Here is a 23813-nt window from a genome sequence, read left to right as displayed (position 1 = left end):
CTCGGGGAGGGGGCGCGAGGCGCATGCGCAGGCCCTCGGCCGCACTTCCCCAAAGCGCGGGGCCTGGACTTCCTCGCGCTGGAGGCGCCCGCCCTGCCCCGCCCGCCCGCCAGCCCGCCCGCCGGGGCGCTCGGCCGGCTCCCCCGCAGGCCTCTTCGCGCCCACATGCCCGGCATTGCGCGGAAAGTGGGGTGCTGGCTTTGTGGCGGCCTGGGGTGCGCGGCGACCTCTCCCCCTACTCTTCACAGCTGGGCCGTTCTTGCAGGGAGTCCACGAGGCTCCTGGCCAGTGCGGGGGCGCCAGCGAGAGCACCCCAGGCCCCGGGGTCCCGTGTGCCGCTTGCCCCGCTTGGGTAAGGAAGAAGTCCCTGGAAAGGGCTGACCCGTGGTCACGCCAGGCCCGCCCGCCCTCTCCAATCTGATGCCTCATCTGTAGAGTGGGGTTAAGTGAGACGTGCTGTCACCATGCTGGGGGTGGGGGTGGGGGTTCCGTGCTGCGGGGCTGGCGGCGCTGGTGGGTGTGGGCTCTTGCGTGGAGTCCACCAAAGGGCTCGTTTCCAGGGCGTGACCAACTCCCTTCTGAGCCCTCCTAAAGTCCAGAGCCCTCTGGGTCCCCTTTGCCACAGATGCCCTTTCCTTTCAGTGGCTGGCTTTCTTGGCCCTTTTTGACACAGCACAGCTGTGGGTGAAGTTCCTTATCACAGAATGTTCTGGGCCAGTGTCAGGGTGGCCCAGACCACTCTGCAGACATCTTGTGTCTGTGGCCCCCCAAGCCTGCTGTTCCCCCAGTGCCTGTAAGGCCTAGCCTGGCTGGAGGCAGGGCTCCCCACACAAATGCCCACCCACTGCACAGCCCATGTGCACAGTGGGGCAGGGCTCTTCCAAGCACCAGAGAAGTGGGGATAGTTCACTTGGCAGGTGTTGGGTGTCTGCTGTGGGCCCTGAGTGAGGCCAACCTGTAAGGGGTTGGGTGGAGGGTGCGCTAAGGAGAGAAACAGGTAGAGGAGGGAGGGCAGGGTGGTACCCAATTGGTGTCAGGAATCTTTGGTGAGCAAGGGTAGTGCGAAGGTTGAGGGTGGGGGGGTTGCACTGTGGTTCTGTTGGAAAAGCAGTGAGGCCAGGGGCCAGGGCAGGCCCAGGTCAGAGTGGGAGCTGGGCCCACAGGACAGTCCTCGCTCTCCAGCTTGGCCGATTACTTGTTGGAGGCAGCATGATGAGCAGGGCCAGAGGCCGAACACCTGTCCAGGGATGGCTGCCTCTTACTGAGCCCAGGCATTAGTCCTGAGAAGTATGTGCTATTACCGCATCTTTACAGATGAGGACCAGGCACCTGGTCAAAGCCAGACAACCTGGCTGCGATGGCCAAAGTGCCGCCCATCTCAAGAGAAGTGCAGGGGGCAGCTGGCAGGAGTGGGGTCAGCACGTCCCCTGACTTCCAGCCACTGCCACTGTTCTCCTCTGGCCCCTGGGGCCTGTCGGCCTTTTCCCTCGACTCTCCCCTCCCTCTGCTTCCCCGCTCTGTTGAGTACTCCAGAGGCAGACGGATGCTCACATGGATGCTCACAGGCCCTGCTGTATGTACCCTGACAGCTCTCCTCATTTGGTCTCCTTTACAGAAGACCACTTGTGAGGAAGACCCTTCCCATGTACCACAGGAGAAACCGAGGCAGTGACCTGTTCAAAGCCACGCAGCTGGTGATGGTGGAGATGAGGTTTGGACAGGGACCCCAGCCCCCCGGTGCTCACCTGACCCCTCAGTCCCTGACACACTGACCTGGCCCTCTCTTAGCGCCTTCCGTGGACAGAAGCCTCCTCCAGGCCCCACAGGAATGTCTTTGCCCCCTTCCCATAGCCCCCTACCCAGACCTGGAGCCCCTCCCTGACAGGGAGACAAAGGGGCACCTCAAGTGCTGGAACAACGCTGGTCTGAGAGGTCTTGGTGAGCGCTTGTGACTTGCTGCTTATCTGGGGCCTGTGTCTGCCTTTGTTACTTGGCCACCCGGCAGGGACCTGACCCACTAGAGCAGCCTGATGCAGCGTGGCCCTCCCCTTATAGAGCACTCACTGGGTGGGTGGGGGGGCACATCACCAAGTGAGATGCCATCGAAGCAACCCTATGACTCCATGTTAGAGATGAAGAAATGAGGCTCAGAGAAGTGATGAAGTGAATGTTTTACTGAACAGATGAGTCCTCCTAGGTAGAGTCCCAGGTCCAGGCTGCAGGGAGCTGGGCTAGGGCAGCCAGGGTGGCTGTCCCCACACAGGGTGAGAGTGCCACCACTCCTGGACGAAGACTGCCCCCTTCCCCAGCCTACTTGCCCCTGCCCCCCTCCCAGACCTCCCCCTTCCCCTGTTTCCCCAGAAGAGCACAGCTTCCTCCCACTTCACTTCCTGCTGGGGAAGCCCCTTCCTCCCAGGAATCCACACAGTTCTGGGCTTGGACCAAGGCCAAGAGCAGCAGCAGCCCCAGAAAGTGTGAAGGGTCAGAAGGCAAGCTTTAAGGAAGAGGCTGGGTTGAGGGGATGGAGGACCCAGTCCCACATGGGCTCAATCCCCATGGCTGAGCTGAGCACTCCTTGCTGGACCCTCTCTGACCTCTGGTGGGGGAAAGATGAGTCCTTTCCAGCTCCTGCTGACTCTGCCTCCTCAGGAGCCCCCACAAAGGGAGGGCTTGTCTGTCCCAGAGCCCCCACCTCTTCGGAACCTCTGAGTGGTGGCTGGGAAGGAGGAAAGGGAAAGTCCCAGGCTCCCCAGGAGAAGGTGCAGAAAAGCAGGCTCCGAAGGGAAACCCAGCTTTCTGTGGGTTGGGAGTGTCTGCCAGAGACTCAGAGGCTCCTCAGCATCCAGGGGTCCTGCAGGGGCTGGTGTTTGTCAGAGTAGATAGGCTGGCTTCCTTCTTGTTCCAAGTGTGTGTGTGTATGGGGAGTACCGGAAAAATTCAGGGTGGGAAGGCGGACCTCCCCAAGGGGCCTCCCCCTCAGTCTCCAGGGTCCCCCTGTCCAGGGCAACTCTCTGACCCCCCAAGCTGTGGTGTCTGCAGTCATTCCCCCTGCCCAGAATGCCACGGCCCCTCTGACCCCTGAAGCAATGACCTGCAATTTGGGTCTCACTTGAGCCCCAGTTTTGCCCTGAAGCTACCTTCAGTTCTGGGGCAGAAGTCTGTCACTGAGCCAGGCTATTCCTCCTCCCCCTCCTCTAGCCTGGGGGCCCCCATGGAATTCAGGGAGCTGAGGTGCCTGATGGAGGGCAGTGGGGAACTGGGGGTAGGGGTGTCCCTGTCCCTCTTACCTTGGTACCCATTCACTTGCACCTCCCTACTTTGTTGGGGAGCACTACTCTGTGCACCCAGTGTCTGTGGCAGTGGGTCTGGGACAGGCAGCATCCATCCTCTCTCCTTGCCTGCGGGGATCCAGTGGGGAGGGGGGTGGACAGCAGAAAGACCGGGGCGACTAGACAAACAGAACTTTATATGGGGGGTGGGCGGTCCCGTGGCTCCGCGGCGCGGTCAGCGCGGGAAGATGCTCCCATCCACCTTCTCCTCCAGGATAGTCTCCACTCGCCTCCGCTGCGGGGAGACGCGCTGGGGCCTTGTGTGCGCGGGGCGGCGGGGGCCCCCTCCCCCTCCACAGGCCTACGGGTACCTCTTGCCGGTCCAGGGGATCCGGGATCTTCTTGGGCTTCAGCTGAGGCGGCAGGAACATCTCCAGCCGGATGGCAGCGGGCGCGGACTTCTGCTGCTGAATGAGGAACGAGATCTCCTCGGCCTGCGGGTCGGGGGTGGGGGGGTCGTGAGCGGGCCCTGCACTTGTCCCAGCTGTCTCTTCCTCAGGACACCCCTGCCTCCCTGGTCCATTCCCACGCCATCCCCTCCCGCATGGCGCCCCATCGGTGCCCCACCTGGTACTTCCCGGTATCCTCTTGGCCCCACCTGGTGTCCTGCCAGCCCCCCGCAGGTCCCGCCGGCCTCTCCCTCACCCTCATGCGGATATAGCGCAGACGCAGGGCGCGGATCCGCCCGCGGGCTTCTGCAGCCTTGAGAACGCCCAGGAGCCGATTCTGCCGCTGCGCTGGCAGATCGAGCGGCTGCGTCCACGCGCACGGGTCGGGCATGCGGTCCACCAGCTCCAGCGACTCGCGCGGGAAGATGGAGGCGGACGCGCCCACGTCCTCGAGCAGGTCGCCGAAGAGCAGGTGGCGGTGGCGCTGCGCGGGGCGCATGGCTGCCAGCCCCTCCAGCGTCAGCGCCCAGCCGGGCTTCGGTGGTTCCGCCGGAGGCAACCTCTTCGCGCGCCACTCGCGGGGCCCGGCGGCCGGCGCGCTCTTACTGGCCGGCTCCCGCGATCCCCTGCTCCCGGCCTCCTTTGCCCGCGAAGGCTGCATCCTAGGGCCCTGCCGGGGGAACGGGCGTCCCTGTCGAGGCCGAGTGGCGACCCTTTTCCTCACTCCCCCTTCAGCCAACCCCACGTGCAAGCCAAACTCGGGTCTGAAATCTGGCACCTTCGGCCTCTGCGACTTTGCCCAAGCAGTTCCCTCTGCCCAGTGTCCCCTTTCCCCATCTTGGTCTTCCAGCAGTCAGAATTTTCTGATGGAGTCGAGTTTTAGGAAATACCCTTCCAGCTGGAGGTATGCATGCGACCCTGAGTTGATCTCGGGCCCTACCTAGGGGTGAGGACTAGTGAGTGGACCCCTATCAGGAAGGGGACCCTCCTCTGAGTCTGCTGTCCCCAGACAGCCTCGCTGCCCGCCCCCCCCCCCCCCCCCCGCCACGGTAGTAGGAGCTCCAGGATCTGGACTGGCCTCTTTCACCCCACAGCAGCACCAGGACTCTCAGCCTCAGTGATGGGGACGCAGTCGGTGGGCCTCCATTATATCCTGGGCAGAGAACCCCGGCCCTTACAGATGGAGCCTTGGCGGGGGGGAGGTACTGGTGTGTGTGTGTGTATGTGTGTGTCTTTGTGGGTCTGTGTGTCTGGGTGTGCTTGTGTCCGGATCAGTCTGTGTGTGCACACGTGTGTGCCCCAGGAGGCTCAGAGCCCAGCGGACGGCTGGCTCTAGGCAGGAGAGACCTCTTCCTGGCCTGTTCCCTTGCTGGGCCTGGATGGGGGTAGAGGAGCAGAGTCCAAGGAGAAGGGAGAAGGGGTTCTCTCACAGTCCCCTGCCCCATCCTACACCCAGCCCTCTCCTTCCTGCCCAGACCCAGCCCACAGCGCCTCATACATGACTCTGGGCCTGGTGCCAATCCCCTTACTACCACCCCAGCTCTGGCGATCGCTCCTCCCCTCCAAGACTCATCCCTTCGCTCCAAACCTCTGCCTTCTCGGGAGCTTTCATTGCAACCTCTGACTCTTAGGCTTGTTGATGCAGTTGCCTGGCAACGGAGTCCTGCCCCTCCCCCAATCCAGCAAGGGTGGGAGCCCCTACCAAGGTGCATGGTCCCAGCTCAATGGGTGTGCACAGAGGGTGCCCCACCCAGGCTAAATGCCCCACAGCCACCAGAATGCTCTGAGAGGTGATTACAGTGACCCTCTGACAGTTCCTCACTCTTCAGCCCCTCTCCTGCCTCGAAGAAGCCTTGGGGCCCTGGTTTTGGGGGTCTGAGGGCTCAGCTGTGAGGAGACCCAGTCCCCTCAGGGTCCCCTCTTCACTAGCCCAGGAGACCCACGCTGGCTGGGGAGCACTTGTGGTCACAGAAGAGGAAACTGAGGCAGAACTATAGATCACTCACCTCTTCCAGGACAAATTTGGGATCCACAGGTCCGCAGACATCCCCCCAGACTAGACCTGGGTTGTTCTGAACCCTTAGTCTCTGGATCCTGAGCTCTGTTTTTCTATAATCACATCTATTCTTGCATTCATTAATTTCATAATGCATTCACTTATTTTATAATTTATCAATCTATTGATCAATTCTGTAATGTATTTAGCATTCCCTGGTTTCTCCTGTAATGATTAACTCTAATGTTCCTTTTGTGACTTGAACAATGCTGGCATGAGTATATTGGCAAGTGCACAGCTTATTTGTAAATTCGTCCGCCCCACAGGGCAGATATAGCCCCTGATTCATTCATGCCTAGGCCACTGGTGGTGCCATTCTGGGTGTTGGTCTGAGCCCCTGGGGGGATGTCCTGAATTAAGAGATGTGGTCTCTGCCAAGGTTAGGCCTTTCTGCAGGAGGCCATTAACTATTCCTCTAGTTTTTGGAAACTCTGGCCCTTGGCCTGCTCCCTGCGCCCAGCTAGGCCTCCTTTCCTGCCGGACCCTAGGCCCCAGCTGTGTGGAACTCTTTCAGCTGCCCCCGCACCTGCACTACTGACCTGTGATGACCCAGCCCCTGGACCCCTGGAGCCACACGGGGCAGGCCGCCTCCTCCAGGCTGCCTCATGGACACTTCCCAGCATGGGCGCAGGGGCTCGGGGGAGTGGGGCACTGGCCTGTTTATTGGAATGAGGTTTCCCTGACTGGATGACCCTTCGGATTCCCTGGTCTAGCCCAGAGGGACATACGGGGGGCTTGCTGGGCCTTGGCTGGGGTCTCAAGAAGTGAGGCATGTTCTTTTGCTCTGCAAGAAGGGACTTGTAGCTTTCCCTCTTTTTTTTTTTTTAAATAGACTTTTTTTTTAGAGCAATTTTAGGTTTACAGAAAAACTGCAGAAAGTACAGAGTTCCACTATATCCTCCCTCTCCCCCTCCACCCCACTGTGGAAGAAAGGCCTGGAGAACAGCCAAAAAGAACCCTATAGAGCAGTTCTACTACACATGGGGTCACCATGAGTCAGGGCGGACTGGATCTAGATGGCAGCTAATCACAACAGCAATTTCTCCTGTCCTTAACACTTTGCATTCCTGTGGTCATTTGTTACAATTGATGAACTGATTGTTGTTGTTGTTAGGTGCCATTGAGTGGGTTCCGACTCATAGTGACCCTGTGCACAACAGAACGAACACTGCCTGGTCCTGTGCCATCCTTACAATCGTTGTTATGCTTGAGCTCATTGTTGCAGCCACTGTGTCAATCCACCTCATTGAGGGTCTTCCTCTTTTCTGCTGACCCTGTACTTTACCAAGCATAATGTCCTTCTCCAGGAACCGATCCCTCCTGACAACATGTCCATCCTTGCTTCTAAGGAGCATTCTGGTTATACTTCTTCCAAGACAAATTTGTTCGTTCTTTTGGCAGTTCATGGTATATTCAATATTCTTCGCCAACACTGCAATTCAAAGGCATCAACTCTTCTTCAGTCTTCCTTATTCGTTATCCAGCTTTCACATGCATATGATGCAATCGAAAATACCATGGCTTGGGTCAGGTGCACCTTAGTCTTCAAGGTGACGCCTTTGCTTTTCAACACTTTAAAGAGGTCCTTTGCAGCAGATTTGCCCAATGCAATGTGTCTCTGGATTTTTTGACTACTGCTTCCAAAGGATGTTGATTGTGGATCCAAGTAAAATGAAATCCTTGACAACTTCAATCATTTCTCCATTCATCATGATGTTGTTTATTGATCCAGTTGTGAGGATTTTTGTTTTCTTTATGTTGAGGTGCAATCCATACTGAAGGCTGTGGTCTTTGATCTTAACCAGCAAGTGCTTCAAGTCCTCTTCACTTTCAGCAAGCAAGGTCGTGTCATCTGCATAACACAGGTTGTTAATGAGTCTTCCTCCAATCCTGATGCCCTGTTCTTCTTCATATAATCCAGCTTCTCAGATTATTTTGGCTCAGCATACAGATTGAATAGATATGGTGAAAGGATACAACCCTGATGCACAACTTTCCTGACTTTAAACCATTCAGTATCCCCTTGTTCTGTCCGAACAACTGCGTCTTGATCTATGTACAGGTACCTCATGAGCACAATTAAGTGTTCTGGAATTCCCATCCTGTGCAATGCTATCCATAATTTGTTACGATCCACACAGTCGGATGACTTTGCATAGTCAATAAAACACAGGTAAACATCTTTCTGGTATTCTGTCCTTTCAACCAGGATCCATCTGACATCAGCAATGATATCCTGGTTCTACGTCCTCTTCTGAATCCGGCCTGAATTTCTGGCAGTTTCCTGTTGATATACTGCTGCAGCTGCAAAATTTTGCTTGCGTGTGATATTAATGATACTGTTCGATAATTTCCGCATTCGGATCACCTTTCTTGGGGACAGGTATAGGTATGGATCTCTTCCAGTCGGTTGATCAGGTATCTGTCTTCCAAATTTCTTAGCATACGAGAGAGCACTTCAAGTGCTGCATCTGTTTGCTGAAACATCTCAATTGATATTCTGTCAACTGATGAACCAATAACGGTATGTTATTAAAGAACTTAAAGTTCACAGTTTACCTTAGGCTCTTCTTGGTGTTATACAGTCCTATGTGTCCCCCATTACAGTATCCTACAGAAGAGTTTCATGGCCCTATCCCTCTGTTTTTGTAAAATTGAAGAACTTTGCCTTCCCTCCCCCGCATACATGGTGTGGCTTACCAGACTCCCTGACCACAGCAGATGCCCTGCCTGCTTACCCAGGAAGCTGTCCCCCGTGTCTGCACTACTGACCTGTGGTGACCCAGCCCTTGGGCTCTGGGCTCTGTGGGGCTGGGCCGGAGACTGGGCTGGATCAGGAGGGGTGCTGTCATGACCTGGGGCCAGAGCTGCAAGTGAGCCTGCAGGAGGATCTCTCTCATTCTCTATTCTTGTGCCCAGGATGCTCAGAGTTTTCAAGGGCCCATGAAAAGACCATGATCTAAAAGCATGTTTATTGGTGCCAAAGTGTGAAAATTAAGTGAGTAAATATTATTAAATGACTATCTTAGACTGGGTTCTCTGGAGAAGCAAAACCAGTAAAGCATGTAAATATATATAGAGAGAAATTTGTATCAAGGGAACAGCTCACACAATTGTAGAGATGGGAACATCCCAAGTCCGTGGATCAGGATAGAGGCCTTTCCCAATTCATGGAGCCACAGAAGCTGGTGAACCCAAGATTGGCAGGTCAGAGGTCAGGGATCCCGCTAACAGGTTGTGAAGGTCAAGGAATCCTAAGGTCGATAGGCAAGACTGCAAGGTTTCTCTTGATTCACATAGCTCCAGGGGCTGGCGAGCCCAAGATTGGCAGGTCAGGGAGTAGGACTCTTGCTCGCAGGCTGTGAAGATCAATGAGTCCCAAGACGAACAGGTAAGCTTCTAGCTCAAGCCCCAAGCCCCAAGAACTGGAGGTCAGACAAGAGGAAGCTGCTGGATCCAGAACAAGCCAAAAACCTTGGCAAGGTGAGCAGGAAGAAGTAGGTGGTGGAAGGTGGAGAGATGAAGGCTGAGGGGGCAGTGAGCCACCACAGGCCCTGCCCGCACCAGTACCACTCAGAAGATTCCGTCATGGTGATCACATATCAAATTTCATCAGGGAAGAGATCACATTATACAACTGCCAAAACACTGAGAATCATGACCCAGCCAAGTTGACACGCAATCTTAACCATCACAATGAGCATAAAATTCAACATCATATCGGAAAGCTGAAATTCAATTATTTTGTCATTGTCTAAGGAGCCCTGGTGGAGCAGCGATTAAGCTTTGGACTGCTAACTGAAAGGTTAGAACCCCCCCAACCCCTCCGAGGGAGAAAGACATGGCAGTCTGCTTCTGTAAGGATTACAGCCTTGGAAACTCGATGGGGCAGGTCTACTCTGTCATATAGGGTCCCTATGAGTTGGAATCAATGCAATGGTGTCTCAGTTATCTAGTGCTGCTATAACAGAAATCATACAAGTGGATGGCTCTAACAGAGAAATTTACTTTTTCTCTCTGTCGGCTCTGGAGGAAGATCTTTCTTATCAATCTTCCCCTGGCCTAGAAGCTTCTCAGCACAGGAACCCAGGTCCAAAGGATGTGCTCCACTCCTGGTGCTTCGTTCTTGGTGATATGAGATCCCTGTATTCTCTACTTGCTTCTCTCTTTTACATTTCAAAAGAGATTGACTCAAGATACAACTTAATCCTGTAGATTGAACTCTGCCTCATTAACATAACTGCCTCATTAACATCATAGAGGTTAGGATTTCCAACACAGAGGATAATCACATCAGATTACAAAATGGTGGACAATCACACAATAGTGGGAATCATGGCCAACCAACTTGATACACATTTTTGGGGGACATAATTCAATCACTAACATTCCACCCTTTGGCCCCCAAATTTCATGTCCTTGCCACATGTAAAATACAATCCCCATCATATCATCTCAAAAGTAATAAATCAACTCCAAGTCCAGATTCCACCCTCGGGCAAAATTCCTCTTTATCTGTGAAATCTAGAATACAAGTTATCTGCTTCCAAAGTACAATGATGGAACAGGCACAAGGTAGATATTTCCATTACAAATGGGAGAAATTGGAGGGAAAAAAGGGATAACAGGCACCAAAGCGAGTCAGTAGAACACATTACATTCGCTTTCAAAGCTTGAAAATAATCCTCTTTCTCTGAGACCATTTAGGCAATGACCCTGCCTTCCTGACTCTGGGTATTGGTCATAATCTCAGGATTCTAGGTGGATGCCCCTTGGCCCTGGGCTTCAGTTCCACCTTCCAAGCCCACTGAAAAGGCTACTCTGCTCCCTCAGCTTTGGGTGGCCACATTCTCCTAGTCCATCTGTGTGGTGACCCTACCCCCTTGGCCTCAGCAGGCCCATTCTGCCCTTTGGCATGACAACCCCACCCCCTCATCTCTGGGCAGTGGATTTGGCCCCATTCTGCCGGCACTTGTGAAAGACAGCCCCACACTCCAGAGCTGAGTTGGTGAAGATCTGACTCTTTGAAACCTAAGAGGCTGTGGCCTCACCCTTTGAAACTCTGGAAGCCTTGGCTCTACCTTTGAGACTGACGCAGCTCTGCTTCCTGTATTCCTTGCCTCTTCAGCTTCTGCTTCTTGATTCCTTGGCCTCTCGAGCCCACGTGCCTCTTGGGTAGGCCCAGTGTCTGTCCTGCTCTGGCAAGTGTTCCAAAGCTCTTTAGCTCTACCAATAAGTGCCTGGAGACACCCTACTCCACCAGGAAACCTCTGCTGGAAGGCACTCAGCTCTCTTGCTCTGTGGGTCAGCTCATGCACTGTTTCAAACTGGTCTCTGGGTTCTGCTGCCACTGTTTCTTTGCTGCTGCTTCTTGCCATCTTCACCATCTCTGGCGTTATGACTCTCCTCACTTCCTTCCGAGTCCTCACCAGAATTGTCTTTGATGTCTGTTATTCCACCGTCTCTTCAAGGAAATCTAGGCTTTTACTTTTTTTTTTTTTACTATTAGGCATTTTAAAACTCTTCCAGCCTCTACCCATTACTCAATTCCAAAACCACTTCCACATTGTAGGTGTCTGTTAGAGCAGCACCCCACTCCTGGCACCAAGTTCTGTCTTAGTTATCTAGTGCTGCTATAACAAGTGGATAGCTTTAACAAAGGGAAATGTATTCTCTCACAGTTCAGGAGGCCAGGAGTCCAAAATTCAGGGTGCCGGCTTCAGGAGAAGGCTTCCCCTCTGTGTCAGCTCTGGAGGAAGGTTGTTATCATCAATCTTCCCCTTGTCTAGGAGCTTCTCGGCACAGGGACCCCAGATCCAAAAGACAGACTATGCTCCTAACACTTCTTTCTTGTGGTATGAGATCCCTCTCCTCTCTGCTTGCTTCTCTCTTTTATATCTCAAAAGATATTAACTCAAGATACAACCTAATCCTGTAGATTGAGTCCTGCCTCATTAACTTAACTGCCTCTAATCCTGCATCATTAATATCATAGAGGTTAGGATTTTCAACACACGGGATAATCACATCAGATCACAAAATGGTGGACAATCACACAATACTGGTAATCATGGCCTAGCCAAGTTGACACATATTTTTGGGGGACACAATTCAATCCATAACAGATGGTAATGGGTTTTTTTTGGGGGGGGAGTTTTATAAATATTATAAGGCTTAAATGACAAGGACAAAGTAATTTATGTATGATGAAACTCAAAATTGCTAAAATTCTCTAACTTTAAAAAAATTTATTTACAGCGTTTAAGTGAAAGTTTACAAATCAAGTCAGTCTCTATCTACTACTCTATCTACTGCTGTATACTCCTAGCTGTTCTCTTCTTAATGAGACAGCATATTCCTCCTCTCCACCCTGTATTCCCTGTGTCCATTCAACCAGCTCCTGTCCCCCTCTTCCTTCTCATCTCACCTCCAGACAGGAGTTGCTCACATAGTCTCATGTGTCTACTTGAGCCAAGAAGCTCACTCATCACCAGTATCATTATCTATCTTTTAGTCCAATCCCTGTCTGAAGATTTGGCTTTGGGAATGGTTCCAATCTTGGGCTTACAAAGGGTCCAAGGACCAAGATCTCCAGGGTCCCTCCAGTCTCAATCAGACCATTAAGCCTGGACTTTTTATGAGAATTTGAGATTTGCATCCCACTGTTCTCCTGCTCCATTAGGGATTCTCTGTTTTGTTCTCTGTTAGGGCAGTGATCGGTGGTAGCCAGGCACCATCTAGTTCTTCTGGTCTCAGGCTGATGGTAACTCTGGTTTATGTGGCCCTTTCTGTTTCTTGGGCTCATCTTTACCATATGTCTTTGGTGTTCTTCATTCTCCTTTGCTCCAGGTAGGTTGAGACCAATTGATGCATCTTACATGGCCACTTGCTAGCATTTAAGACCCCAGATGTCTCCTACCAAAGTGGGATGCAGAACGTTGTCTTAATACATTTTGTTATGCCAATTGACCTAGATGTTCCCTGAAACCATGGTCCCCAGACCCCCGTCCCTGCTACTCTGGCCTTCGAAGTGTTTGATTATATTCAGGAAACTTCTTTGCTTTTGGTTTAGTCCAGTTGTGCTGACTTTCCATGTATTGCGTGTTGTCCTTCCCTTCACCTAAAATAATTCTTGTCTACTTTTGGGTTATCTAGTTAGTGAATACCCCTCTCCCTCCCTCCCCATGCTTGTAACCCCACGCTTGTAACCTTGTAATGATCTCATGCAATATTTGTCCTTTTGCAACTGACTAATTTCACTCAGCATAATGCCTTCCAGATTCTTCCATGTTATGAGATGTTTCACGGATTCATCATTGTTCTTAATCGATGCATAGTATTCCATTATGTGAATATACCATAATTTATTTATCCATTCATCTGTTAATGGACACCTTGGCTGCTTCTATCTTTTTGCTATTGTTAACAGTGCAGCAATGAACATGGGTGTGCATATAACTGTTCATGTGAAGGCTCTTATTTCTCTAGGATATACTGCAAGTAGTGGAATTGCTGGATCGTATGGTAGTTCTATTTCTAGCTTTTTAAGGAAGCACCAAATCGATTTCCAAAGTGGTTGTACCGCACAAATGGCTATGTGGGCCTTGGGAGCTACCATGGGTCACCTGTGAGGTTTTCTGTGGGTTACCCATTTTTGGTGCCAGGGTGGTGCTTGGGGACACCTCAGGAGGGCAGGAGAGAATGAGTGGCTTGCAGTCCTGTCCTGGGATGTGGATGGCCTCAGGTCCTGTGTGGGAGAAGTGAGGTGTATGCCCCCGGGTGTGGGTGTGAATCTCACTCAAGGATCCAGGCTCTTCTGAAATGGATATGACCTCTGAGCAGAGCGTGTCCTTTGGACCTGGGGTCCCTGCACTGAGGCGCTCCTAGACCAGGGAAGATTGATGACAAGAACCTTCCCCCAGACTTGGACACAGAGGGAAAGTCTTCCCCTGTAGATGGTACCCTGAATTCTGGACTTCTAGCCTCCTAAACTGTGAGAGAATAAATTTCTCTTTGTTAAAGTAACTAAGACAGAATTTGGTACCAGGAGTAGGATGCTGCTCTGATACTTACAGTGTGGAAGCAGTTTTGGAATTGAGTGACCTCTGAGAGTGGCCTGGGGACCCAGATGGCTTGTGCTGGGCTTTCACTGTAATTTGCAAACCCAGTTTGTAATTTGTAAACATGTGTGTCCTATGCTTTGTGTTCTAGGCTGTCCCTGGTGTGGTTGCATACAATGTGTGTGTTTGAGGTTGTCCTATGTTGTCCTGCTCTGACACATGAACTCTCGTATAACATGTGTCCACTGCTAGCTCTTGTGTAACATGTAGTGTTTTGGGTTTAGTTGCATCTCCAAACAGATATGTCAAATCCTAACACTTGTATCGGTGAATGTGACCTTGTTTGGAAAGGGGGTCTTTGCAATGTTATCAGTCAGGTTAACATGAAGTCACAGTGGAGCAGGGTAGGTCCTAATCCCATCTGAGTGATGTCTTTATAAAAGAGGACAGACATGGAGACCCGATGACAGACATGGAGACTCACACAGAGAGAAGACACCATGTGCAGGTGCATCTACAAGCCAAGGGGTACCTGGGGCCACCTGAAGCTGGGAGAGACAAGAAAGGAGTTTCCTAAAGACTTCAGAGAGAGCATGGCCCTGCCAACATCCTGAATTCAGACTTCCAGCTTCCAGAACTGTGAGAGAATGAAGTTCTGCTCTTAGAAAACACCCTGGTACTTCTTTACGACAGCTGTGGGAAACACAGTTCTGTGTCTCGCCCGGCCTCCCAGGGGTCATTCCCTCTGCCCCCAGGTGCCCTTTGTGGAGCCCTTCAAAGTCTGGCCTGGGCTCTGCTACCCCAGGGGCCCTGGTTTGACCCCTTCCCAGCCCCAGGGTATCCCTTGTCCTGGCCGGGCCACCCAAAAGCCAGGGGACTGGGCATGTCCTCCTGCTGAAACTGGCCACCTCCCACTGTCCTCTGTGCTGGGCTCCACAGCTGAGCCATCATAGCTCTGCTGAGCCTGGAGTGCATGCTGGCCCTGCAGGGACAGGTGCAAAAGTGGAAGGAGCAAGCTCAGGCACATGAGAGGTGTGTGGGTGAGGATGTGTGGCAGAGCAGGGCAGTCAGGATCAGTGGTGTCACTAGGGTATCACCCAGTGCAGTAACTCATAGTGTCACCCCCCCGTCCCCTGGGCCTGGGGTGGGCTGGGCCAGCTGGTTAACCACCTTCCCCCAGCAGCGCTGGGCTATCCACTGCAGGCTGTCGCTGTTGCTTCTGCAGCCTAGAGTCATTTTGGTGTCACTGCTCTGACAGTGTCGGGGGTGCAGTCCTCACCCTTCCTCCCCAACCCCCTAGTGACGCCACTGGCCGGGATGCATGTCAGAGGCTGAATGTTGCAGGTGGGGCTTGTGTCCACAGGATGGCCTGGGACACATGTGCTCTGGGGCAGAGCACTTGTGCAGAGCAAGATGACACAGACACAGGATCTGCAGGGCAGTGGGGCACACGCGTGAACACGTTTGGGGTCAGGGGCCCTCTCCGGCAGAGGAAAGGGCGCAGAGTGTGGGACTGGGACCAGGGTCTAAGGAGGTGGGGGAGGGGCCTGGGTTTGAGTGGAGGCTCTGATTCTGTCCTGTCTTCCATTCCCTCCAGCCTTCCCCTCTCCCCTCCCCCTACTTTTCATCCTAACTCCCCCTTCCTCCTCTGGACTTCAGAAGTGGCATCACCCAGGGGCACATATGCAGATGGTGAGGGGGTGGGGTAGCCCACCCCTGCTCCAGCTCCTGAGCTGAGGGTATTAGGTCAGGTTCCTAGGTATCCCCTTCCCTAGGTCCCACAGGCCTGTGGCATCCCCTTCCCCTGCCGAGGTCTTGGGCTGGGCATTGGGGCTGGAGGTGGCAGAGGATCATAGGCAGGTGGGTACCTGCCACGGGGCTGCGGGGCCTAGGCTATGGCTGTTCGTACCTTTAGGGTTCAGCTGTGGGGGCTGTGGAAGCCTGAGCCCACTGGACTTCAGGGTTAGGAGGTCATGCTTCAAGCTTCTTCTGGAGGAGCTCTGTGTCCCAAGGTGTCCACACACTGCCTTGTGGATACCAGGTGCCTTTGATGTGTGTCACATGTGTGCTGGCATTCCCTAGTGTGCATTGTGGACTTGTGTGGGAGTGTCTGTGTGTCCCCACCAGTGTGTGATTTTGACATGTCTCCGAGTGACCCACAAGTGTCTCCACATGTGTCCTAAGCCTTGGCCACAGCAAAGATGCAGACATGAGATCCTGGGGGACAGCGTGGGACACCGTGTCCTGGGTGTCTGCATGCCACATCCGGGTATCCTAGCGACTGCTGCTGCCTGTCTCCTAGCAACCAGGTCCCCATCCTTAAGGAGGGAGGATACTCTGTGCGGGGGGCTGAGTACCTTCGAAGCCTGCCCACGGGAGCAGCCCTGTGACTGGGAGGGTGCTGGTAACTCAGGTCAGGGGTCACCACATGGCCTTGGCCTGTGGCTGCCATCCCAGTCAGCTTCACACATGCTGTTGTGCTAATTGGGAGCTCTGCTGGCCACAGATCAGCTGGTCTTGGTGCATCTCAAGTAACAGGCTGACTGGTCAAACCCTGCCTCTGCCTGCCACAGGTGCCTGAACTCTCAGCTGGCCATGTCCTGGGGCCAGACAACCATGGTTTAAGGTGCTCTTTGCAGAGAGCTGGCTGAGCAGGGGCACGGCGCTAGGGCACCTGGCTGAGGGGTGAGGGGAGCCCCGTCAGGGCAAGTGTCTGCACTCTGGAATTCTGAGTCGGCCTCTGCATGGGCAGGGCAGGACCTGGTAAGAATAAGTGTGGGTGACCCGTGAGCCAACCTCCCGTTCCCCATGCAGGCTGACTGTCCAGTGTCCATGTGTGTGAGATGATATACATTTGCCTGTCCCAGGTCTGTGGGTCCGAGCTTGTACATGCGTCTGTCCTGTGTACATGTGCCTCTGCCCTGACTTTGTGCATCTGAGCCTGTGTTTGCACCACGTACGTGTCTGTCCACATATCTGCGTGTCTGAACTTGTACGTGCTCTGTCCCCGTATCGGTGTGTCCAAGCCTCTATGTGTGTCTCTGCCTTCTGTGTGACCCAGCCTGTACGTGTGTCTGTATGGGTCTGTGGGTGGTGTCCTTTGTCTGTCCATCTCTATGTGTGTGCTCTGGTCCTTCATCTGTTTGCTGTGTGGCTGAGCCTTTGCTGCCTGCTCCCCCTCCAGCCCACATGGCCCCTCCCCGCCCAAGCTGCAGCTTCCTCCCCTCCCCCAGCTCCTGGCTAGGCAGCTCTCAGCTCACCACAGCAGCGTCTGGCATCTACTGAGAAGGAGCAGCTGCCGCAGCAGCCGGCACTGCAGCCCATCCAGCCCAGCTCTGAGTGAGAAAGCGGCCTCCCTCCAGCCCCTTGGCCCCTCCAGCCCCTTGGCCCCTCCAGCCCCTTGGCCCCTCCAGCCCCTTGGCCCCTCCAGCCCCTTGGCCCCTCCAGCCCCTTGGCCCCTCCAGCCCCTTGGCCCCTGTTCCACCTGCCTGCTGAGACCTGGGCCCCACTGCCCCCAGTGTTGGTTCCCAAGGTGAGTTCCTGAGAATGGGGGTAGGGGAGGGTGCTGATGGGCTGGCAGCTTCTGGTGGGTCAGAACAGGGGTGGCAGGAGGAGGCTGGGCATTCGGCCACCTGTGTCCTGAGTCACAGGCATTTCAGGGCGTGTTTTGCCTGTATGGGGACAGACACACACACAGGTTCCTTATGAGCCTGCGTGTACATGAGGGCTCATTTGAGCATCTCCATGTGTGCACTTGTGTGTTGCTGCATCTTTGAGCCAGTGCACATGCAGGTGGCTGTGTGTGTGTCCCTGGCGTGGACATGTGTCTTGGTGTGTAACCACATCCATGTATCCCATGTGTGGGTCTATAAACCAAATGGGACCATGTCCCTGTGTGAGCTCGGGTGTGCCTATGCATGTCACCTGCCTGTGAGTCCCACTGTGTCCCTGTGCGACACGTGTCTTTATGTCCTGTGTGTCTGTGTCCCTGCATGTGTGTCACGTGTCTGTGTGTCCGTTCATGTGTGTCACGTGTCTCTGTATTCCCCTGTGTCCTGTCTGTGTGTCATGTGTCTCTGTGTCCCCCCATGCCCCTGTCTGTGTGTCACATGTTCGAATGTCCTCCCGGCCCCTGTGTGTGCCTCAGGGTCTGTGGCTGCCTGTGGGGGGTGCCTGTCCCCCCAATCCATGCAAGTTGGGTGTGCAGTCAGGTGCCTCTGTGCTCCCCAGGTGCTTGTGGCCGAGAGGCATCATGGAGTCCCTCTTTCCCGCCCCATTCTGGGATGTCTTCTACAGCAGCCACCTGCAGGGCAACTTCTCCCTCCTGAGCCCCAACCACAGCCTGCTGCCCCCCCACCTGCTGCTCAACACCAGCCACGGCTCCTTCCTGCCCCTTGGGCTCAAGGTCTCCATTGTGGGGCTCTACCTGGCTGTGTGTGTGGGGGGGCTGCTGGGGAACTGCCTCGTCATGTACGTCATCCTCAGGTAGGCTGGCCCTGCCCCCACCAGAAGCTCCCATGGCCTGAGTGGTCAAAGGGCCACCGAGGGGAAAACTGAGGCAGGGCTGTTCAGGATGGACCTGGGGCAGGTGGGGGATTTCCTGCTTCCCTCCCACATCTAATTCCTGGTTGTCCTGTCCGGTGGGGTGGTCAGTCCTGAGGCCCTGGACACTCAGCTCCTGGAGATGGAGGTGAAGGAGGAGGGGATCCAGGCCCTGCCCCTGCCTGTGTATGGGGGAGGAGGGGACCCAGGCCCTCCCTCTACCTGTCTCGGGAGGTAGGAGGGATACCCATGCCCCATCCCTTCCCATTTGGGGGAGTAGGGGGGACCTAGGCCCACCCCCTCCCTGTTGGGGTAGTGGGGAGGAGACCCAGGCACTGTCCCTGCCTGTTGTGGGGGGAGGGTGCAGCTGCACTCCAGTCACTACAGTGACCCCTACCCTGCATAATCTCATTTGTCTGAGGTGTCTGAGCTGGGGCCAGGCTTCATGCCAAACTGTCTGCCTGGATTATCTCATTGGAGCCCAGCAGCACCCCGTGACACTGCTCTTTCGTTAGCCCACTCTGTAGATGGGCAAACAGAGGCACACAGAGTGTGTGGTGGTGGGCAGCTCTCGGAGCCTGTTCTCCTGGCTCCAGGCCTTGGGGCTCAGTGCTGATATCTGTGGTGTTCCAGATCTGCTGATGCTCAGAGGTGGGAAAGCTCAGGGGGCCCAAGACAGGTAGCGAGGCTGTGGGGTGGCTGGTGAGCTGGGTAGTTGAAGCAAGTGGACAGCGTGTGGGTGGATGAGTGAAGAACGGAGATGGCCCAGCACAAGGGGTGGGATCCTGACCACGAGACCATGCAAATGGAGTTCCAGGGGCTTGGGCAGATGTGGGATCTTGAGTGCCAGGTGGGGATGTTGTTCTTCAGGCAGTAGGGAGCCATGGAAGGTCCCTGAGCAGGAAAGTGGCCCAACCAGATTGTCCTTGGCCCAGAAAGACGTGATTCTAAAGGAAGTGCTCAGAGCCCGAAAGCAAATGGCCTCTCCATATAATCTGGAAGGCCCCAAGCAGAGGTACCAACGGGAGGCACAGTAGTGGTGGAGGCAGGACGGGGCAGTGGGGAGTGCCCAGGCCCTGCTTCTTTCTGCCCTACCCTTTGAGTGACTCTGAGCAAGTCCTGTTCCCCTCTGGGCCTCATTTTCCCCATTGGAAAGTGAGCAAGGTGAACCAGATAGCCCCCTGCGTGCATGTGTTTGCATATGCATGTATGTGTGCATGCATGCATGGGTGTGTGTACAAAGGACAAATGCAGACACACATGCCCAGATAAATGATACACATGTGCACACATACACATGCTCATATATGTACACATGTGGACATGCATGTTCACAGAGCACGTGTGCATGTACAGTGCATGTGTGTGCACTGTATAGGTGCATGCATGTGTTTGTATGTCTATGTATGTCTATGTGTGCACAGATATCTGTATGTGTGTGCATGTTGTGTGCATGTGTGTGTGATGCATAGCTAGACAAGGAGGTAGGAGGAGTAACTGCCCCCTGCCCAGTGCTGACCTACAGAGAAGGGTCCTGGGAAGGCTGTTCCTGACCCACATGCCCTGTGTGGCTGGAAGGCGTGTCATGGGTGAGGGGTCAGCAACCTGGGGCAGTCCACATACCTTGTCCACACTTCCTGTCTTCAGTGCTGCTCTTTTGTGTCTCTCCTCTGCATGGGAGCATAGAAACTCTCAGACCAATGTCCTGGGTTAGAATAGGCGGGAAGGGCATTGCACATTAGCAGTCCCCAGAGAGCGGTGCTCAGGAAGCACTGTGACCACATGGGCCCAAGAGCAACACACGGTGTGCTCTGAGTCAGTGGGGTGGGGCCAGCTGCCTCCGGACTCAGAAACATCTGTGCCAACCTTGCTCCAAAAGCTCTGAGTCTGTTTCATCCTCTATAGTGTGGGGGCAGTAATACCTACCCACAGTGTTTTCTTGAGTCTTAAATGAGATAAAATCCAAGTGAAGAAATTGGCACAGGTATCTGCCATTGTTATTGTTGTCATTATTAGTATTTGAGCATAGCTGAGGCCTCTTTGTGCTTATTTTTAATCCCTCTCTCAGAGACAGAACTGAACTCAGATTCCCTCATGGCAGCTAAATTGACATGGAAAATTGTCATTACTGGGGCTGCCACCCTTCCCACTATCATCACCACTAACAGTGTCATTGCCATCACAGCCACCGCCACCAGCACCACAATTATTACCATCATCACCTCCACCATCACAACCACCATCATCACCACCACCATCCCCAGCATCCCCACCGTCACCACCACCACCACCGTCACCACCACAACCACCATCCCCACCGTCACCACCACCACCATCCCCACCGTCACCACCACCACCATCCCCACCGTCACCACCACCACCATCCCCACCGTCACCACCGTCACCACCACCACCACCATCCCCACCGTCACCACCACCACCACCATCCCCACCGTCACCACCACCACCATCCCCACCGTCACCACCACCACCACCACCATCCCCACCGTCACCACCACCACCATCCCCACCGTCACCACCACCACCATCCCCACCGTCACCACCACCACCATCCCCACCGTCACCACCACCACCACCATCCCCACCGTCACCACCACCACCATCCCCACCGTCACCACCACCACCACCACCATCCCCACCGTCACCACCACCACCATCCCCACCGTCACCACCACCACCACCATCCCCACCGTCACCACCACCACCATCCCCACCGTCACCACCACCACCACCACCATCCCCACCGTCACCACCACCACCATCCCCACCGTCACCACCACCACCACCATCCCCACCATTCCCACCACCACCATCACCATCTCTACCATCACCACCACCACCATCCCCACCGTCACCACCACCACCACCATCCCCACTGTCACCACCATCCCCACTGTCACCACCACCACCACCATCCCCACCGTCACCACCACCACCATCCCCACCGTCACCACCACCACCATCCCCACCGTCACCACCACCACCACCACCATCCCCACCGTCACCACCACCACCATCCCCACCGTCACCACCACCACCACCACCATCCCCACCGTCACCACCACCACCATCCCCACCGTCACCACCACCACCACCATCCCCACCATTCCCACCACCACCATCACCATCTCTACCATCACCATCGCCATCACAACCACCACCACAACTACCACCATCATCACCTCCACCATCACAACCATCATCATCACCACTGCCCTCACCATCACTGCCATCACCATCATTACCACCATCACCGTCACCATCACCATCCTCATCACCACCTTCACCCCATCTGCACCCCCACCATCACTGTCATCACTACCACTGTCACCACCATCCCCACTGTCACCACCACCACCATCATCACCGCTATTACCACTGACTCATTCAACAAATATTTATTAAGCACCTACAACTTTCAAGCAGTGTTCCAGGTGTTTTGTTCCAGCCAACACCATCAGCACTCCTGTCTCTGTCACCACTTCCTGTCTCCATCTTGGTGTGTTCTGGGTGGCTTTGATGGCTCAGATAGCCTCTGGAGCCCTTGGAAACCTCTGCCAGCTGCAGGGCCAAAATTTTAGTCAATGAGGAGTCTTGTGGGGAAACCCCACAGGGAGAGGACAGGTTTTTTCTCTCCTGAGTCCTGCCCTTTCGCCCCTGGACAGAGTCCAGTGTGCTCTGATGCCCCCATATGCCTCAATGTCTCTAAAGTAGACCAGTCTTCAAGGTCCTGCATGCTTTGTGTGGGTCAGAATCACCGAGGGCTTGTTAGGATTTTTGCCTCAGGCTCTGTCTCCTGAGACTGACTCTGACTCTGTGGACCTCAGTTGGGTTCAGAGCCTACATTTTAACAAGCTCCTGTCCGGACTCTGGCCTTGAGGGCTTCAGAGCTGGAAGCACCCCTCACCCTTTGCTGCCAGGTCCAGTCAGGATGCTGAGTGAAGCCTCCCCCTCCCTTCTGTGTGCAGACACACCAAGATGAAGACAGCTACCAACATCTACATCTTTAACTTGGCACTGGCGGACACCCTGGTCTTGCTGACGCTGCCTTTCCAGGGCACGGACATCCTCTTAGGCTTCTGGCCATTTGGGAATGCCTTGTGCAAGGCAGTCATTGCGATCGACTACTACAACATGTTCACCAGCACCTTCACGCTCACTGCCATGAGCGTGGACCGCTACGTAGCCATCTGCCACCCCATACGTGCTCTTGACGTCCGCACGTCCAGCAAAGCCCAGGCTGTCAATGTGGCCATCTGGGCATTGGCCTCCATCATCGGCGTCCCTGTTGGCGTCATGGGCTCAGCGCAGGTTGAGGATGAAGGTCAGTGTGGGATCCTGCTCCCTGTGGCTCCCCTGGGTCCTTCCCTGCCCTTCAGCCACGGGTCTCCCAGCCTCACTGATTTCTGTCTCCTCCTCCACAGCACCTTACTCCCTTTACCTTCCATGGACCCCTCCCTGCCTGCTGCCCACTGGCCGCAGGTCCCCAAGTGTTCTGACTGCTGCTGTCCTCCCCAGCGCCCTGCTTTCTGTGGCTCCTGGGGGCCCTTCCTGGCCTGTTAGCTGCATGCCCCAGGTGCGCTGACTGCTGTCTCCCTGCAGAGATCGAGTGTCTGGTAGAGATCCCCGCCCCGCAGGACTACTGGGGACCAGTGTTCGCCATCTGCGTCTTCCTCTTCTCCTTCGTCATCCCGGTGCTCATCATCTCCGTCTGCTACAGCCTCATGATCCGGCGGCTGCGCGGCGTCCGCCTGCTCTCGGGGTCCCGAGAGAAGGACCGGAACCTGCGGCGCATCACACGGTTGGTGCTGGTGGTGGTGGCTGTGTTTGTTGGCTGTTGGACGCCAGTCCAGGTCTTTGTGCTGGTTCAGGGGCTGGGTGTGCAGCCGGGCAGTGAGGCTGCTGTGGCCCTGCTGTGCTTCTGCACGGCCCTTGGCTACATCAACAGCTGCCTTAACCCCATCCTCTATGCCTTTCTTGACGAGAACTTCAAGGCCTGCTTCCGCAAGTTTTGCTGCTCGTCCACCCTGCGCCGGGAGACCCAGGTGTCTGACCGTGTGCGCAGCATCGCCAAGGATGTGGGCCTGGCCTGCAAGACCTCAGAGACAGTGCCGCGGCCTGCATGACTAGGCGTGGACCTGCCCCTGGTGCCTGTCAGCCCGCAGAGCCTGTCCACGCCCAACACGGAGCTCACGCAGGTCACCGCTCTCTAGCTGGTGGCCAAGCCTAAGCACCACAGCCTCCACAGGCTTTGCCTTTGGCCTGGACACTTGGCCCAGAAGAGGCTGTTGGAAAGCTGGGACTTGGGACATCATGGGACAGGGCGAGGCATGAGGGCAGCCACTGAGGTCCTCCTGCTGCTGCTGGATGGACCCTGCGCGACTCTTTCTTGGACCCTTCCCTGCTGAGTCCAGGG

General features: G+C 54.9%; 3 protein-coding genes across 3 annotated transcripts; 2 read left to right on the top strand and 1 right to left on the bottom strand.

Moving 5' to 3' along the window:
- The first annotated feature begins 23 nt into the window (after positions 1-23).
- On the top strand, positions 24-2067 carry LOC126067809 (translation initiation factor IF-2-like). Its single transcript, XM_049870057.1, has 2 exons — positions 24-352; positions 1616-2067. The coding sequence occupies exons 1-2, from the start codon at positions 24-26 to the stop codon at positions 1770-1772; spliced, it is 486 nt and encodes a 161-aa protein (XP_049726014.1). The 3' UTR covers positions 1773-2067.
- A 1437-nt stretch (positions 2068-3504) lies between these two features.
- On the bottom strand, positions 3505-4379 carry LKAAEAR1 (LKAAEAR motif containing 1). Its single transcript, XM_049870056.1, has 3 exons — positions 3975-4379; positions 3641-3763; positions 3505-3564 (listed from the first exon to the last, which is right to left on the bottom strand). The coding sequence occupies exons 1-3, from the start codon at positions 4377-4379 to the stop codon at positions 3505-3507; spliced, it is 588 nt and encodes a 195-aa protein (XP_049726013.1).
- A 12903-nt stretch (positions 4380-17282) lies between these two features.
- Positions 17283-23813, top strand: OPRL1 (opioid related nociceptin receptor 1). The gene is made up of 4 exons (XM_049869183.1): positions 17283-17366; positions 18065-18319; positions 22366-22721; positions 23000-23813. The coding sequence occupies exons 2-4, from the start codon at positions 18087-18089 to the stop codon at positions 23521-23523; spliced, it is 1113 nt and encodes a 370-aa protein (XP_049725140.1). The 5' UTR covers positions 17283-17366; positions 18065-18086; the 3' UTR covers positions 23524-23813.

This window comes from Elephas maximus, chromosome 25 (assembly GCF_024166365.1).
Source record: "Elephas maximus indicus isolate mEleMax1 chromosome 25, mEleMax1 primary haplotype, whole genome shotgun sequence".
NCBI classification, from domain to species: Eukaryota; Metazoa; Chordata; class Mammalia; order Proboscidea; family Elephantidae; genus Elephas; species Elephas maximus.
The sequence above is the reverse complement of the archived record's forward strand: the minus strand, read 5'-3'. Positions and strand labels throughout refer to the sequence as shown.